This window comes from Cherax quadricarinatus, chromosome 10, assembly GCF_038502225.1.
Source record: "Cherax quadricarinatus isolate ZL_2023a chromosome 10, ASM3850222v1, whole genome shotgun sequence".
Lineage (NCBI taxonomy): Eukaryota > Metazoa > Arthropoda > Malacostraca > Decapoda > Parastacidae > Cherax > Cherax quadricarinatus.
Window position 1 is genome coordinate 29,640,725 of NC_091301.1, and position 16,198 is coordinate 29,656,922.

At 40.9% G+C, this 16,198-nt stretch overlaps 1 protein-coding gene across 5 annotated transcripts in view; it reads left to right on the forward strand.

The window, feature by feature from the left end:
• Positions 1 to 2,419, forward strand: part of LOC138852502 (SH3 domain-containing kinase-binding protein 1-like) — a 623,965-nt gene extending 621,546 nt beyond the window's left edge. For 4 of the 5 annotated variants that reach the window (XR_011391821.1, XR_011391820.1, XR_011391822.1 and 1 more), the window contains exon 3: positions 2,172 to 2,247. Coding sequence is in view for 1 of the 5 variants with exons in the window: in XM_070083743.1 (XP_069939844.1) it covers positions 2,172 to 2,267 (96 nt within the window). In the remaining 4 variants the exon portion in view is untranslated. Of the gene's footprint in view, positions 1 to 2,171 lie in introns of all 5 variants that reach the window. The other variant, XM_070083743.1, reaches the window with a different exon arrangement.
• Positions 2,420 to 16,198: the final 13,779 nt, after the last annotated feature.

Below are 16,198 nucleotides of genomic sequence, written 5' to 3' on the forward strand. Positions count from 1 at the left end.
ACACACACACACACACACACACACACACACAACATCTCCCAATGGGTCCTTAGAGTGGGAGCGGATATGCTGTGTGTGCCACTTACCACAATCTTCAACACATCCCTGGAAACTGGGCAACTACCTGAGGTATTGAAGACAGCAAATGCAGTTCCCATTTTTAAAAAAGGAGACAGAAAAGAGGCAGTAAACTATAGACCAGTGTCACTGACGTGTATAGTATGCAAAGTTATGGAGAAGATTATAAGGAGGAGAGTGGTGGAACACCTGGAACGGAACAAGAGTATAAACTCCAGCCAGCATGGATTCATGGAAGGCAAATCCTGTGTCACAAACCTTCTGGAGTTTTATGATAAAGTAACAGAAGTAAGACACGAGAGAGAGGGGTGGGTTGATTGCATCTTCTTGGACTGCAAGAAGGCCTTTGACACAGTTCCTCACAAGAGATTAATGCAGAAGCTAGAGGATGAGGCGCACATAACAGGAAGGGCACTGCAATGGATCAGAGAATACCTGACAGGGAGGCAACAGCGAGTCATGGTACGTAATGAGATATCACAGTGGGCACCTGTGACGAGCGGGGTTCCACAGGGGTCGGTCCTAGGACCAATGCTATTTTTAGTATATGTGAACGACATGATGGAAGGGTTAGACTCAGAAGTGTCCCTGTTTGCAGATGATGTAAAGTTAATGAGGAGAATTAAATCAGATGAGGGTCAGGCAGGACTTCAGAGAGACCTGGACAGACTGGACACCTGGTCCAGCAACTGGCTTCTCGAATTTAACCCGCCAAATGCAAAGTCCTGAAGATAGGGGAAGGGCACAGAAGACCGCAGACGGAGTATAGGCTAGGTGGCCAAAGACTGCAAACCTCGCTCAAGGAGAAAAATCTTGGGGTGAGTATAACACCGAGCATGTCTCCGGAAGCATACATCAATCAGATAACTGCTGCAGCATATGGGCGCCTGGCAAACCTGAGAACAGCGTTCCGATACCTTAGTAAGGAATCGTTCAAGACACTGTACACCGTGTACGTCAGGCCCATACTGGAGTATGCAGCACCTGTTTGGAACCCGCACTTGATCAAGCACGTCAAGAAATTAGAGAAAGTGCAAAGGTTTGCGACAAGGTTAATTCCAGAGCTAAGGGGAATGCCCTATGAAGAAAGGTTAAGGGAAATCGGCTTGACGACACTGGAGGACAGGAGGGTCAGGGGAGACATGATAAAGACATATAAAATACTGCGCGGAATAGACAAGGTGGACAAAGACAGGATGTTCCAGGGAGGGGACACAGAAACAAGAGGTCACAATTGGAAGTTGAAGACTTAGATGAGTCAAAGGGATGTTAGGAAGTATTTCTTCAGTCATAGGGTTGTCAGGCCGTGGAATAGCCTAGAGAGTGACGTAGTGGAGGCGGGAACCATACATAGTTTTAAGGCGAGGTTTGATAAAGCTCATGGATCAGGGAGAGAGAGAACCAAGTAGCAACCAGTGAAGAGGCGGGGCCAGGAGCTAAGACTCGACCCCTGTAACCACAAATAGGTGAGTACACACACACACACACACACACACACACACACACACACACACACACACACACACACACACACACACATACATACATACACACACACACACCTACACACACACACACACACACACACACACACACACACACACTCACTCAAAATAACATGCTTCGCACACAGTTTCTATTCCCCCAGCACAAATGCCCTCTTCACAATCCCCCATCACATTATACCCCCTTTCCATACCACCAGCCCCCCTCCTCCCCCCGACCCATGGGCAAGGACCAGGAAAGCAGGAACCCAGCATCCACATATATGTAAGTACATATATGTAAGTACATATATATGAGCACACAAACATCACAATATATGAGACTCAAACACGTGCCACCTGATTTGTTTACAGTCGTTTTAATACGATGTCGTAAGACACATGCACATACATACATACATACATACATACACAAATAACCCGCACATAGGAGAGGAGCTTACGACGATGTTTGGGTCCGTCATGGACCATTTACATACATACATACTTACATATTATTAATATAAATAAAATTTGTTTTTTCAAACTCTTCGTGTTAAAATTTTAAAGTGTCGGGTTAACAGTTATATAACAATTTTTTTTTTTCAGGTGCTGTCGAAAGAAGTTAATGATGACGCGGCCGAGAGTAATGTAACCACTCCTCCAGATGTTCAGAAAAGAGGTGAGTGTCATGTATTTACCTAAGTAGAGTTGGTAATGGATATAGTATACTACTGGCAGACCTCAGTCAAGGGACCATCAACTGTGTGGTTCATCACGTGATTTATGACCTATTTCAGTGGAATTTTTCCTGTTTCTCCTGACAGAATACCACCACTGTTGTCAGAGGGTTCAGCTCTAGCTTTTGGACCTGCCTTCTAATTTTGGGCAAAATCTAGTTTTTTATTTTTGAATTCATGTACTGAGTCAATCTACAATATTCTTGGGGCGACGCGTTTCTCTTTTTCACTTCATATACTCTTAAAAAATCTACTCATTCAGTTTTTCATACATTCTACTCCAGGTCCAGACTCGTGAAATTCCATATTCATCAAAAATTGTAAGAAACCATTGTCACGGACCTTCAGTATTTTATAGAGATGCCTTGACACAGGTGTCGCCCCACAGTCATTGAAAACCTCTGATATTGCCCGATTTCACAGAGAATGCACTCAAGCAATTGCAGAAAAAAAAAATCGACCAGTAGACATAACTTCACACATCAAAATCTTTGAATGGGTTTTAAGAAGCAAGATGTAAATAACATGGAATTACAACAGTTGCACAATCCAGGGCAGCAGGAATTTAAAGCAGGTCGCGCCTGCCTTTCACAATTGCTAGATCATGATGATGTTCTGGATGATCAAGAAGGCAGGCTAAATGCTGGTGTAATGCAGCAATGATTTTCACAAAAATGTTCGGCAATGCATCCCTGGTGTGATTGTGTACAAAATGCCTATGAAACGATTAACTGGAAAAGTGGGCAGCTGTATATTTAACTTCTTAACAAATAAAACCCAGAGTGTAATAGTAAACAGCGTGAAGTCGAAGGCTGGAGTTTACCTGGAGAGAGTTCCGGGGGTCAACGCCCCCGCGGCCCGGTCTGTGACCAGGCCTCACAGGCTACCACAGTGAAAATCCTCAAGGCACTGTACTGCTGATGACACCAGAATCGCTATGAGACTTTGCGTCAGTGGAAGACCCTGCAAATCTTCGTGCTGATATAAGAAAGTGTTCCAGTAGGCCCCAGGTAACACTGTGATGCTTAATGAGGACAATTTTCAGTTGCTCCGTTATGGAAGAATGGACGAAGTAAAGACTGTAGTAGAGTACAGGACAAATTCAAATCATTCAGTAGAGCGAGTCCCATATGCCAGATTTAGAAGTAATGATGCAAGATTTCACAGTAAAGGCTCACAACAATATTGACATTGCTAAATGTGAAATAGTTTCTACCAATCGACAGATGAGCCAGAATATTAGTTCTGTTTTACCAGAAGCACGAGCCATTGATCCAGTCAACAGCACTCTCCTTGGTGCTCCTCTTGGGCCCAGTGCCATTGATCTGATCCTAGAAAATAAAATCTCAGGACGATGGAACGCAGGATGAAAGACACTGATACACATGATGCCTTCTACCTACTCACCAGGTGCCTATTCATCCCTGAGATGCTCCCCAACCTTCAGCAGACCTACTTATACTAGTGGATGGTTCCACTATGACTCACTCCTCCGCCTCGTGCTTCGCCTCATCTGACTACACTATATAAGCCACTGCTACGGCCCTGTGCTGTATTTCTCCCTCGGGAGCCAGAGACGGGTCATCGCAAGATTGAGACCCGTGCCAGGACTATGGTCTTGGCGAACATTATACATTATACATACCTGTGCTGTACTTTCTACAAGATTGATGAACTGAACACATTGACTCCAGGCTGAGGGACTGATTACCTCAAACTCCTCCTTTCCTTATACCTTCCTGCTTTGTATAAGACTGATGAAGCCAGTATGTGGCGAAACGTTTCTTCAATAAAGATTCCCATGTTGCATGTCTCACTACTTCAAGCTGTCGGTTTTCAAAATCATTTATCACATATAAACAACTATTGGAAGAAAGATGGGCTAGTGAGAGTATAGGCAATGAAGTTGAAGTGGTATTGAGTAGATTTCAAAATGCAGTGTTAGCGTGTTCAGCAGTAGTGAGTAATTACAGGGAAGTGGGTGCGGGAGGGAACAAAAGCTATTGGTGGAATGAGGTAAAGATAGTAGTAAGAAAGAAAAAGTTAGCACATGGCAACGGTAAACAATATGATGTTCAATGAGGACAAATTCCAACTACTCCGTTATGGAAAACTGGAGGAGATAATAACTAGAACAGAGTATACTACTGACTCCGGCCATACAATAGAGCGGAAAAATAATGTAAGGGACCTGGGAGTAGTAATGTCTGAGGATCTCACTTTCAAGGATCACAACAGTGCCACGATCGCACGTGCAAAGCAAATGATAGGATGGATAATGAGAACTTTCAAAACGAGAGATGCCAAGCCCATGATGATCCTTTTCAAATCACTTGTTCTCTCTAGGCTGGAATACTGCTGTACATTAACATCTCCATACAAAGCAGGTGAAATCGCAGATCTAGAGAGTGTACAGAGATCCTTTACTGCACGTATAAGTTCTGTCAAGCACCTTAACTACTGGGAACGCTTGGAAGCACTTGATTTGTACTCGTTGGAACGCAGGAGGGAGAGATATATCATAATCTACACTTGGAAAATCTTGGAAGGAATGGTCCCAAATCTGCACACAGAAATCACTCCCTACGAAAGTAAAAGACTGGGCAGGCGATGCAAAATGCCGCCAATAAAAAGTAGGGGCGCCATTGGTACACTAAGAGAAAACACCATAAGTGTCCGGGGCTCAAAACTGTTCAACAGCCTCCCATCAAGCATTAGGGGAATTGCCAATAAACCCCTGGCTGCCTTCAAGAGAGAGCTGGACAGATACCTAAAGTCAGTGCCGGATCAGCCGGGCTGTGGCTCGTACGTCGGACTGCGTGCGGCCAGCAGTAACAGCCTAGTTGATCAGGCCCTGGTCCATCGGGAGGCCTGGTCATGGACCGGGCCGCGGGGGCGTTGATCCCCGGAATAACCTCCAGGTATGACAGATTTTTACAATGTAGAAGTGATTCAAGGAGGGAGGAATATATATAAAAAAAGAGAGAGGTTAAGGGAGTGGTGAAGGAATGTAAAAGAAGCTGTGTGAGAAGCTCTCAACAAATTTTGCTGAGAATATGAAAAATTTTTGGAGTGAGATGAATAAGTTGAGAAAACCTGGGGAACGAATGGACTTGACATTCAAAAATAGGAGAGGAGAGTTATTAGATGAAGAGTTATGGTATCGGGAACATGGAGGGAATATTTTGAGGAACTGTTAAATGTTGATGAAGATAGGGAAGCTGTGATTTCATGCACTGGACTGGGAGGTATAATCAGGGCCGGATTAAGAAGTCTCCGGGCCCTAGGCTATTCAGATTGGCGGGGCCCCTTTGAGTTACGGGTAAGCGAAGCGACTCCTTCCCGCTTGGGGGTGGGGTGGGGGGTCGGTGTGAGCTTGTTTTAAGTTCTAATTAAATACATTTTGGCTATTTAGATTAAATTTAATAGGGAAAGTACATGAAGACAACCAAAACCATTTACCAACAGCCATTATAACTATCTTGTTAAATCATGCATTTTAAAGAGAATAAACTCAAGACAGCATAGTATTACTAGATTAGGCTATTAAAGTAGTGACATCATGTACCTATTATATTCAGCATAACCACTACAGCACTATTATTCCCTTTATAAATCACTGACCATTATTGTTATCATTGCATCATGCATAAGACTATCAAATCATATAAACTCAAGAAAGTAAAGAATTGTTTATATTCACAGGCACTTCTTAAATAAACTTTTTTCTGGATTTCATATTGGCAAAATCATCAATTATATTCTGAAAATCAATATTTCTTGTTAGATCAGACTCAATGGTCAACAAGGCTAGGTTACACAATTTGTCTTGGCTCATGTTGAACGGAGCTGGTTTTTCACTCTTTTCAAAACAGAAAATGAACGTTCTCCTTCACAGTTAGTAGCTGGAAGTGTTAGGTAAAGGCGATACACTATGTCAACATTAGGGAAGGTTTCTGAGATACCTGCATTTCTTAAATGTTTCAAAGCAGCTGAGGGCGCACATTTTTCAGGTGGAGCTTTAATCTGATTCATATACCCAGAAAAATGAACTATTTCTTCAACAAATGTGTCCTGAACATCTGCTGAAAGGTGTTGTTGCAACTTTAATGCAGCTTCTCTCAATTCTGCATCTGGCATAGTAGTAATTTTGAACAGAAATCCAAACTTACATTGAGATTCTGGTAGATTTCTTTTCTTTTCACCAATTCTGTAATCAGTGAATCCAGAATGACGAAGTATGTAGCTGTCTTACATTTCTGCCTTGGTAGCAACACAATTTCATTGTCTGGCTCTTCAAAATTGCGTTTCCTCTTCCTTGACCGCTGATGATCAGCCCGGTAACTGTAGTCTTTCACCAGCAGTTTAGCTTTCTCTTCAAACATTTCAAAAGCTTCATCATTGCGAAGTGAGCTTACAAATTCCACTAAGCCTGCATAGAGGTTAGTACAAGTAGCCATTTCAATTTCAATTTTCTGAAGTGTCTTGTTCGTGGCATTTAACCGTTCCAGTATACAGTCCCAAAGCACACAGAGTAAGGCCAATTCAAAATCTTCCAATTTTGATGCTAAGCTGGCTGCTTCGCTTCTTGTAGTTGCTGTCTGGTCTTCATCCTCTGATATTTGGATCAAAGCAGAACGTATTTCAGCAAAGCTGTCTTTCAAAGCATGTGTTGCATCATGCTGCGCTGACCACCTTGTTGTTGATAATGATTTGATGACATCTCCATGAATGGTTGACTTGAGTATACTCCACCGATGCGTTGAAGCAGAGAAAAAATTAAAGAGTGCTTGTAAAAGTCCAAAAAATGAAACTGCAGCGACACAACACTCCGCAGCACATGACCCAACAAGATTAAGAGAATGTGCTGAGCAGGGCACATATTCAGCAAGTGGGTTGATTTGCTTGATACGGGCTTGCAATCCATTATATTTACCCGACATGTTACTTGCATTGTCGTAGCTCTGGCCACGGTAATCCATAATAGAGAGATCATGTTCAAGCAGAGTATCCAGTACTACATTCATCATTGTTTCTCCATCATGGCCTGAAAGAGGAATGAATTTTATAAAGCGCTCTACAGGCTTACCACTGGAGTCGACAAAGCGAACAATGAATGTCAATTGATCTGTATGTGAAATATCTGGTGTTGAATCTACACTTATTGCAAAGTATTTTGCAGTTTTTACAGCTGCTATGATGTTATTGAGGACCTTCTTAGTCATCAGTTCAATAAATTCATTGCATATAGTAGATGACATGGCGTGTCATCTACTATATAGATGACAAGGCGTGACACATGATTTGCTAAGAATGGATCGAATTGTGCTAACAGTTCTATGATCCCTAGGAAATTGTCATTGTTTTTCGAACCAAAAACCTCATTTTCTCCACGGAAAGCAAGTCCTCTTAGAGCTAAGAATTTTACAACAGCAACAACTCTTTCTAGAACTTTTCTCCAATAAGTGCGCTCTTTTTCAGTTTGATTTTCCAAATGAGAATCCAATAAGCCTTTTTTCTGTGCACGAAATACACTGGCTAAAATGCAGCTCCTGTGAGTGGTGCTGTTTTCATGTTCCTCGAAACGCTTGGAATTTTTCCAGTCATTGAACCCCTGTGTGAAGGTATTTTCTTTGGTAGAAAATAGCTTGCATGCTGAACAGTACACTTTTCCTGAGCTTTCACAGTATACCATCCATGATCTTTTCACAGTTTCTGAATTTGCAAGCTTCCTATAAAACATAGATGACTTTAAACAACGACGACTTCCATGATCATAAATCCTTGCTGATTTCCTAAAGTCAATGTTCAGAGTTTGACTGAAGTTTTCTGCAATGAAAGCATTACGTAGAGAATCTGGGATTACATTTGGCCATGAGGCAGGATCTTTTAAGACAAATCCTGTGGATGAAATGTCCGTTGAGACATTGAGAGGAGACACAAAAGAAGTAGATGCTGGCTGAGAAATAATGGAGGGAGGGCTTCCTGTATGATCTGACGTATCTGCAGATTCAACTGTACTGGTAACATCAGAAACTGTTTTCGTGAGCATGTCTGTGATCTTACTGCAGCTTCCTACATTTTTTTTTTCTGTTCTTCTTCTTGAAATTTCTTCTTTCTTTTCTGTGACCCACTCGCATAAGAACGTCCAACATCACGTTCACGAGATGCCATAATGAGGATGTATCACTGTCTGTAATCATGCAAATACAAATTTTTCATTATCAATTATTATTAATTTTTTAATTATTATTAATTTTTTTTTCTGTCAATTGGGGGGATATGGCCCTTGTAGCCCCCTTTCCTCTGGCTGCGCATCTAAAAATTCAAAACGTTACCAGAAAGGAGTCATATACAGAACTTTTACCATAGATTAGGTTAGTGATTTGGGCTACGAATATTTTACTAATTCATCCTCCTTGATCTCCAATTTACTTAAACAGAAATCATACTGAGTCCAAGAACAATGCACAATGGTATTTATATTACCATTTTCATAACTAAACTAATCATTATGTTTTGCATGATATATGGCCTACCACCATAGATAAGGACATGAGAATTAAAGAATGCAGGGACAATTTTCAGTTTCACCCAACCAACGATTTTCTGATGTGGCTTATGTGTTTCTGGGGAAATATGTAGTAAATTAATTGATGTTCTACATCACTTCCGTCGCAACTGGAAAACTAAGCATTTGCGACGGAAGTGATGTAGAACATCAATCAATTGAGATCTGTTATTGAAATGATAAAGACTTAAAGACAGGACAAAGTGCTTTTAAAACCTACAAACGGAAGTCAGTTTGCATTTTTAGGTTTTTCTTTGTAGTATTTTTACCAAAAATGCGTCTTTACTGGTCCATGCGTCTTTACTGATCAAGTAACCCTATCAGGTACCTCCCTTAACATTTAGAGGCGAAAACAAACATTTATCCATACACATCACTGTCTATCAACAACACTTCAGTTAATTTGTCACAGTACAAGTCTAGATAACGTGTAATTACTACAGAAAATTGGAGAGGAATCTCCCATACTCACCCATTAGCGGAAAAACACAGCTGTTCTGATGTAAACACTGGCGTGTTGAGTGTTGCCATCTATGGTTAGGTTTATTTATTTTTATTTTATTTTATTTCATTATTTATTTTTGTTTTGATTAATTTTTAAAAATCAATTTTACTCTCCAAACACTTGAACTTTTTAGGTAGGGACCCCTTTGCACTTGCACCATGTGCGCAGTCTTGGATGAGCCCCTGAACCCCTTGGACCGCGGGGCCCCCAAATGCGCGGGGCCCTAGGCAAATGCCTAGTTTGCCTATGCGGTAATCCGGCCCTGGGTATAATATCTTGTAGGAGTGAGGAATAGCTAGTTGTGAGTGTGGGGACTGGCATAGACCATGCAGATTCTTTGTATAATGACAAAGGGGACAAAAGAGTGTGAAAATTATAGGGGAATAAGCCTGTTGAGTATACCTGGTAAAGTGTATGGAAGAGTTATTATTGAAAGAATTAAGAGTAAGTCGGAGAGCAGGATTGCAGATGAATAAGAAGGCTTTAGGAAGGGTGGGGGTGTGTGGACTAAGTGTTTACAGTGAAGCATATAGGTGAACAGTATTTAGATAAGGGTAAAGAAGTTTTTGTTGCATTTATGGATCTAGAAAAAGCATATTATAGGGTGGATAGGGAAGCAGTGTGGCAGATGTTGCAAATGTATGGAATAGGTGGTAGGATACTGAAAGCAGTTAAGAGTTTTTACGAGGGTAGTGAGGGTCAGGGTAGATTATGTAGGAGATAGGGAGATTATTTCCCATTAAAAGTAGACCTTAGACAGGGATGTATGATGTCACTATGGTTGTTCAATATATTTATGCTGTATAGCCCTTGTGGCTTAGCGCTTCTTTTTGATTATAATAATCAATGTATTTATAGATGGGGTTGTAAGAAAAGTGAATGCTCGGATGTTGGCAAGAGGTGTGGGATTAAGAGATAATCTAACACGAAGTGAGAGTTGTCACAGTTACTTTCTGCTGATAACACTGTGCTTTTGGGAGATTCTGAAAAGAAATTGCAGAGGTTAGTGGACGAGTTGAGAAGGGTATGTAAAAGAAGGCAATTAAAAGTGAATATATGAAAGAGCAAGGTAATGATAAAAAAATAGGCAATTAAAGATTGGATATTAAATTGGAGGGAGGGAGTATGGAGGAAGTGAATGTTTTCAGATATTTGGGAGTGGACTTGTCGGCAGATGGGTCTATGAAAGACAAGGTGAATCGCAGAACTGATGAGGGGAAAAAGGTAAGTGGTGCACTAAGAAGTCTTTGGAGACAAAGAATGTTATCCATGGAAGCAAAGAAAGGAATGTATGAGAGTATAGTGGTACCAGTGCTCTCATATGGGTGCGAAGCATGGGTGATGAATGTTGCAGCAAGGAGAAGGCTTGAGGCAGTGGAGATGTCTTGTATGAGGGCAATGTGTAGTGTGAATATTATGCAGAGAATCCATAGCTTGGAGATTGAAAGGAGGTGTGGGGTTTCTAAAATTATTATCCAGAGGGCTGAGAAGGGGTTGTTGAGATAGATCGGCATTTAGAAAGATAGAACTAAGTAAAATGACTTGGAGGGTGTATAAATCTATAGTGGAAGGCAGAGTAGGGAGTCGTCTTAGGAAGGGTTGCAGGGTGGGGAAAAGGGGTTTTGTATTCAAGGGATTTGGACTTCCAGCAAGCATGTGAGAGCTTGTAAGGTAGGAGCGAGTGAAGAATGTTTTTTATGACTTGACGTGCTGAAGGGATTCATGGAAACCGGTTAGCAGGACTTGAGTCCTGGAGGTGGGAAGTACATTGCCTGTACTCAGAAGCAGGGGTGTTGATATATTGCAATTTTTTAACCGTAATGTAGGCAGGGGCGTATCTACGGAAAATAACGCTTATGGCAAGCAATGAAATTGCGCCCCTTTCCAAATATCAGATAATTCATCTTTTAAATAACTTTACCATAAAATTAACTCAAAAATACAAGTCAAGCTCGTTAACCTTTTAGTTAACAAATTATGGCACTACTTGAAAATTATAATTGTACCTTCCTTGCTTTCACTGATGCAGATCGGTCTATGATGTGCTCAAATTAATTTTTTTTTTTCAGTTTCTTGCCTTTCTACACTCAGCACAGCAAGATCACAAAATCTGCCTTGACCCACGAAGGCTCTCATAGCTGGTGATAGAAACTGCGATGGTTATCATTATCTGAATAACAATGCGAAGATTGGGGAAGACGCTCTCATCTCCATACTGAACAATAAATTCGAGAGGCTCTTCAGGTCTTGATATTTCCATGTTGGCCAGACTTAATAGCATCATTCTGCAATCCAAAATTTCTTCATATAGCTGCTGTCCATCAACATCAGAGCTGTACAATTCGCCCAAATTTTCGCACTTCTTTAGACTTTTGGCACCGTTAGACAGTCCTTCGATATCGAAAAGGAACTCAAACTTAAAAATGGTCGAATTCTCTTCACGACTCTTTTCATTTCCTCCTTAGCTGTTAACCCAGCGTTTCTCGAGTTCTCATCAGCCATTCGTTTCTTTCGTCTCTAACGTCTTTCAACTTCATTCTTGACAGAGACCGAGTCCTTCTTCGAGTGACTCACTGACCAACACTTCTCTTTCATCATCAGAATGATCTCGGAGGGCTTTCAAATCCAGGGCAGCATCCTGGAAGTTCATTTTAGGATCTTGCAGCCTTTTTTGAATAAGGTCAAAGCGAATGAGTACTTTGTACCAAAATCCTAGCAAAGTCAGAAAATCGTAACTCAACATGCTGTTATACAGCTGCCTTGTGTCACTTCTTGTTGAAAGATATATTTTTTTCATTTATGTTAATATGAAAATTAATAATTTTGTGCCAAAAGAGCTTTAGAAAACTTACCTAACTTTTTTATAACAAGCGCAATTTAATTTAGCCTAATCCAACTAAATATATTTTAGATAAGTTTACAGTATTTTAATAATAAACACAATGAAATATATTTTTTTCGTTAGGTTCAGAATGATTTTTTGCGAAATTAATACATACACAAAAAAAATAAAAAAAAGAAAAAAGTCAGGCCTAGTGTCTAATCGACATGTGCCCAGGACGAAATGGTAACTAACACACACACATAGCCATACCAATACTCAGTTACCCCACTAAAGCCCTTCACTGTAGTATTTATGCTTAGTAATGATCTTCACCTTTGATCAGTTGTTATGACAGACATCACCTATGGTTCCCACAATGCTCCACTTTCAGGTTGCCAACTGTGCTCATTGGTTATCTTTTGTGGTAGTTCTTACTGGTCTTCGATATTTTTTGTAGAGTATGACATTCACTTTGCTTGGCACACAGGACTTTTGATAACCGTGTTCATTTGTAGGCCCCGCTGTATTAGGCAACACCGTTTCTATACTCGGGGATTGAAAGGACCCCTTCCTTCATGGGTGGGCCTTGTACCCTTCAAGACAGGTGCGAGCCCGAGCGTCCTTGTCCCCTGAGGGTTTCATAGCGCTATTGGGGCTGAAGGGAACCAGTTGCATCTTCTAGCACAATGGTTCTTCCCATGCCGGGCTTTAGTTTCCTTAGTGGTTGACGGTGTGTTGATGCTGCTAGCTCCATACACCTACCATTTATTAGTTGATTCCTCACCAAGTCAAATGTGATGTTTGCAGCTTTTACAAACACCCTGTCAAAGACTTCGTTGATAGCGAAATATGGATACCTGGGTACAGTCTATTCAGATGCAGAAAGAACAGGCAGCAAAGGGAGGATGTATGTTAATAGTTCATTTACACTTAGTTAATGAACACTACTTAAGTTTTGGTTGTAAAAATGAAAAAATCACAATCTAGTTATTGTACATGTATGTAAATCACCAAATAAAACTTCACAACAGTTTAAAGGTCAATTATTGAAAATAGGATACTGTCTTGAAAAGTTCTCAAACCTGTTTTAGAAGTAATCATGGCCAGGAATAAAAGCTGTTGTATATGTGAAAAAATCTTTGGGAGAAACATGAGCATTGATTGTGAAATATACGGTAAAACATCACATATATCATGTACAAAGCTTCATGCAACCATGGCAAATGACCAAAAGCAAGAAAGTCGTTTCTGGATTTGCCCCAGTGAAAGGGACAGCTGACTCACGAAATCGTAATGACACGATTGCAAACAAGCCGTACCACGGGCGGGGATAGAACCCGCGATCAGAGAGTCTCAAAGCTCCAGACTGTCGCGTTAGCCACTGGACCAGCTAGCCACAATAAGATTCGTCCAACTAGGTATATTTCTACACCATAGGAAGGTTAGCATAGGCACCACTGTGACCACAAATGCAAGTTTTTACAGACGAATCTCCAGCTAGAAATATACCTAGTTGGACGAATCTTATTGTGGCTAGCTGGTCCAGTGGCTAACACGACGGTCTGGAGTTCTGAGACTCTCTGATCGCGGGTTCTATCCCCTCCTGTGGTATGTTTTTTTTAAAGGGGCAGCTGGTTAAGCATAAGAGAGGTACTGAAAAGTGAAAACCTAGAAAGCGTAAGGAAATTTCTAAGGAGCTTGCCAGAGTTATACAAAGAGTGGAAAACAGGGGAAAATGAACAAGAAAAGGAGGAAAATGCAAATAGAGGTGAAAACCAAGGAGCAAGTTGGAAAAGACGGAAACAGGGATACATAACATAGCGGGAAGGGGAAGGGAAGATGAGAAACTAGAACAGGAACAAACGAAAACGGGCAAAGGGAAGAAATTAGCCTAGAAGAAAATGAACAAGAGAACTCAGATCAGGTGGCAGAACTTAGGAAAGACACAGAATCAATAAATATAGGTAGTCAGAACATTTGCAGATAGTATGCTAAAGGTATGTGCCTATATGGCAGAGATTGTTGGAATAAACACACCAGAAAATGTGCGAACATTTTGAGGAAGGGAAAGTGTTGTTTCAACAAAGTGCAGCAGGTACTGCCATCCAGTAATATGTAAAGCTTCAACGCAGTCCAGAGAATGTTATGACCTGAGCTGCCCAGACCATCATGTAAAAGGAATGCGGCGCTACAGAGTTAGCAGAGAAAGGGAAATTGAACAGCATTCTGTTTTAGACAAAAAAAAAGAAAAGATCAAAACAAAGGGAGAGACAAACAGGGGTAATGGTACAGAGAGGACAGGTGGGCAGTAAAATGGGGCGTACCAAACCAGGCATCAGCCCATCAAGGCCGAATAAGCAAACAAATGCGAAGCCAGTGCTGGAGAAACCAGGGATGTGTACACCAGGGGACATACCAGGTAGTACACCACCAGTGGTACTAATGAAACACAAAGCGAGACAAAACATCCCACTTGGTAATTCCTGCTTCATATTTGCAAATATACAGGGTTTGAAATCAAATAAAAATGACAAAGTTAGTTATGTCAGCGGGCAACTAACAGAAGCGAATGCCATATTCGGAGCATTTACAGAAACACATACAAGGGATGTTTTGGACGGAGAGATAAAGATAGAAAACTACAACATGTATAGATGTGATAGAATCAATAGGTCACAGGGAGGAGTAGGAATCTATGTAAAGGATACTTTCTGTTACACAGAAGTGCTGAATTCTACGAATGATATAGTAGAAATTCTAGGCATTAAAGTTGAAAATAAGAATTTGGTAATTATCCTAGTATACAAACCACCATCGGCAACTGCTGAGGAATTCACAGATCAGTTAAGTAAGATAGATAGCTATCTGGATAGGCTAGAAAATCCTACACCAAACATTTTACTCCTTGGAGATTTTAATCTCCCTCATGTAAAATGGAAGATGGCACAACGTAATGTTATACCAGAAATATCTCCGGGAAGCACCCTGCCTCAACAGGTACATACCAGGGAACTAAAGAGGCTCTGTGAAAAGTACTCTTTAAATCAACAGGTAATTGATCCCACCAGAAATGAAAATACCCTGGATTTGATATTCACAAACAACGAGGAACTGATCAGAGACATAACAGTTTCCAAAACTATTTACTCTGATCATAACATCATAGAGGTTCAAACTAGTATTAACTCAGGGGTATGAAACTGCATCGCTAAAGTTAGAAAAGGGATGCTCAGTAAGCTTAATTTTAACAATCGTAGAATTGACTGGGAAAAAAATAAACCAAGAGCTATCAGATATACCCTGGGAATCAGACATGAGCACCCTAAATACCCACCAGTGCCTAGAGAAGCTGAAAACAGAAGCATACAAAGTATGTATGAAACATGTACCATTGAGGAATCCCAGAAGAAGATCAGATCTAGAGAGAGAGCGAAGGAGATGGTACAGAAGAAGAAAACGGGTTACAGAACTGCTTAAAAACACAAATATGCTACAACAGAGGAAAGATAAACTTAGCAGAGAGATCACTGAATTGGAGCAAAAACTTGGGATGTCATACCTCACAGAAGAAGTACAAACGGAACAAAGGGCCATGCAAGATATTGCAAGAAACCCAAAATATTTCTGTTCCTACGCAAAATCCACTACTGAGAGGAGACTCATATACTGACGACGAACAGGAAATGAGTGAAATCCTAAAAGAACAGTAAGAGTCGGTGTTCAGCAACCCACTAAATGACAGAAAGGTAGAAAATGCAGAAATATTTTTCACTCCAGAAGAAGACCGCACAGACCAACTAACTGACATTAGTACAAATCCCATAGATTTCGATAAAGAAATGGACAACATGCCCACTCACTCAGCACCTGGACCAGATTCATGGAATGCTCTGTTTATAAGGAAGTGCAAAGTACCACTAGCACGAGCCCTCAGTATTCTTTGGAGAAAGAGCTTAGATCTAGGTGAAATACCGGAGGCCTTGAAGAGTGCAGACA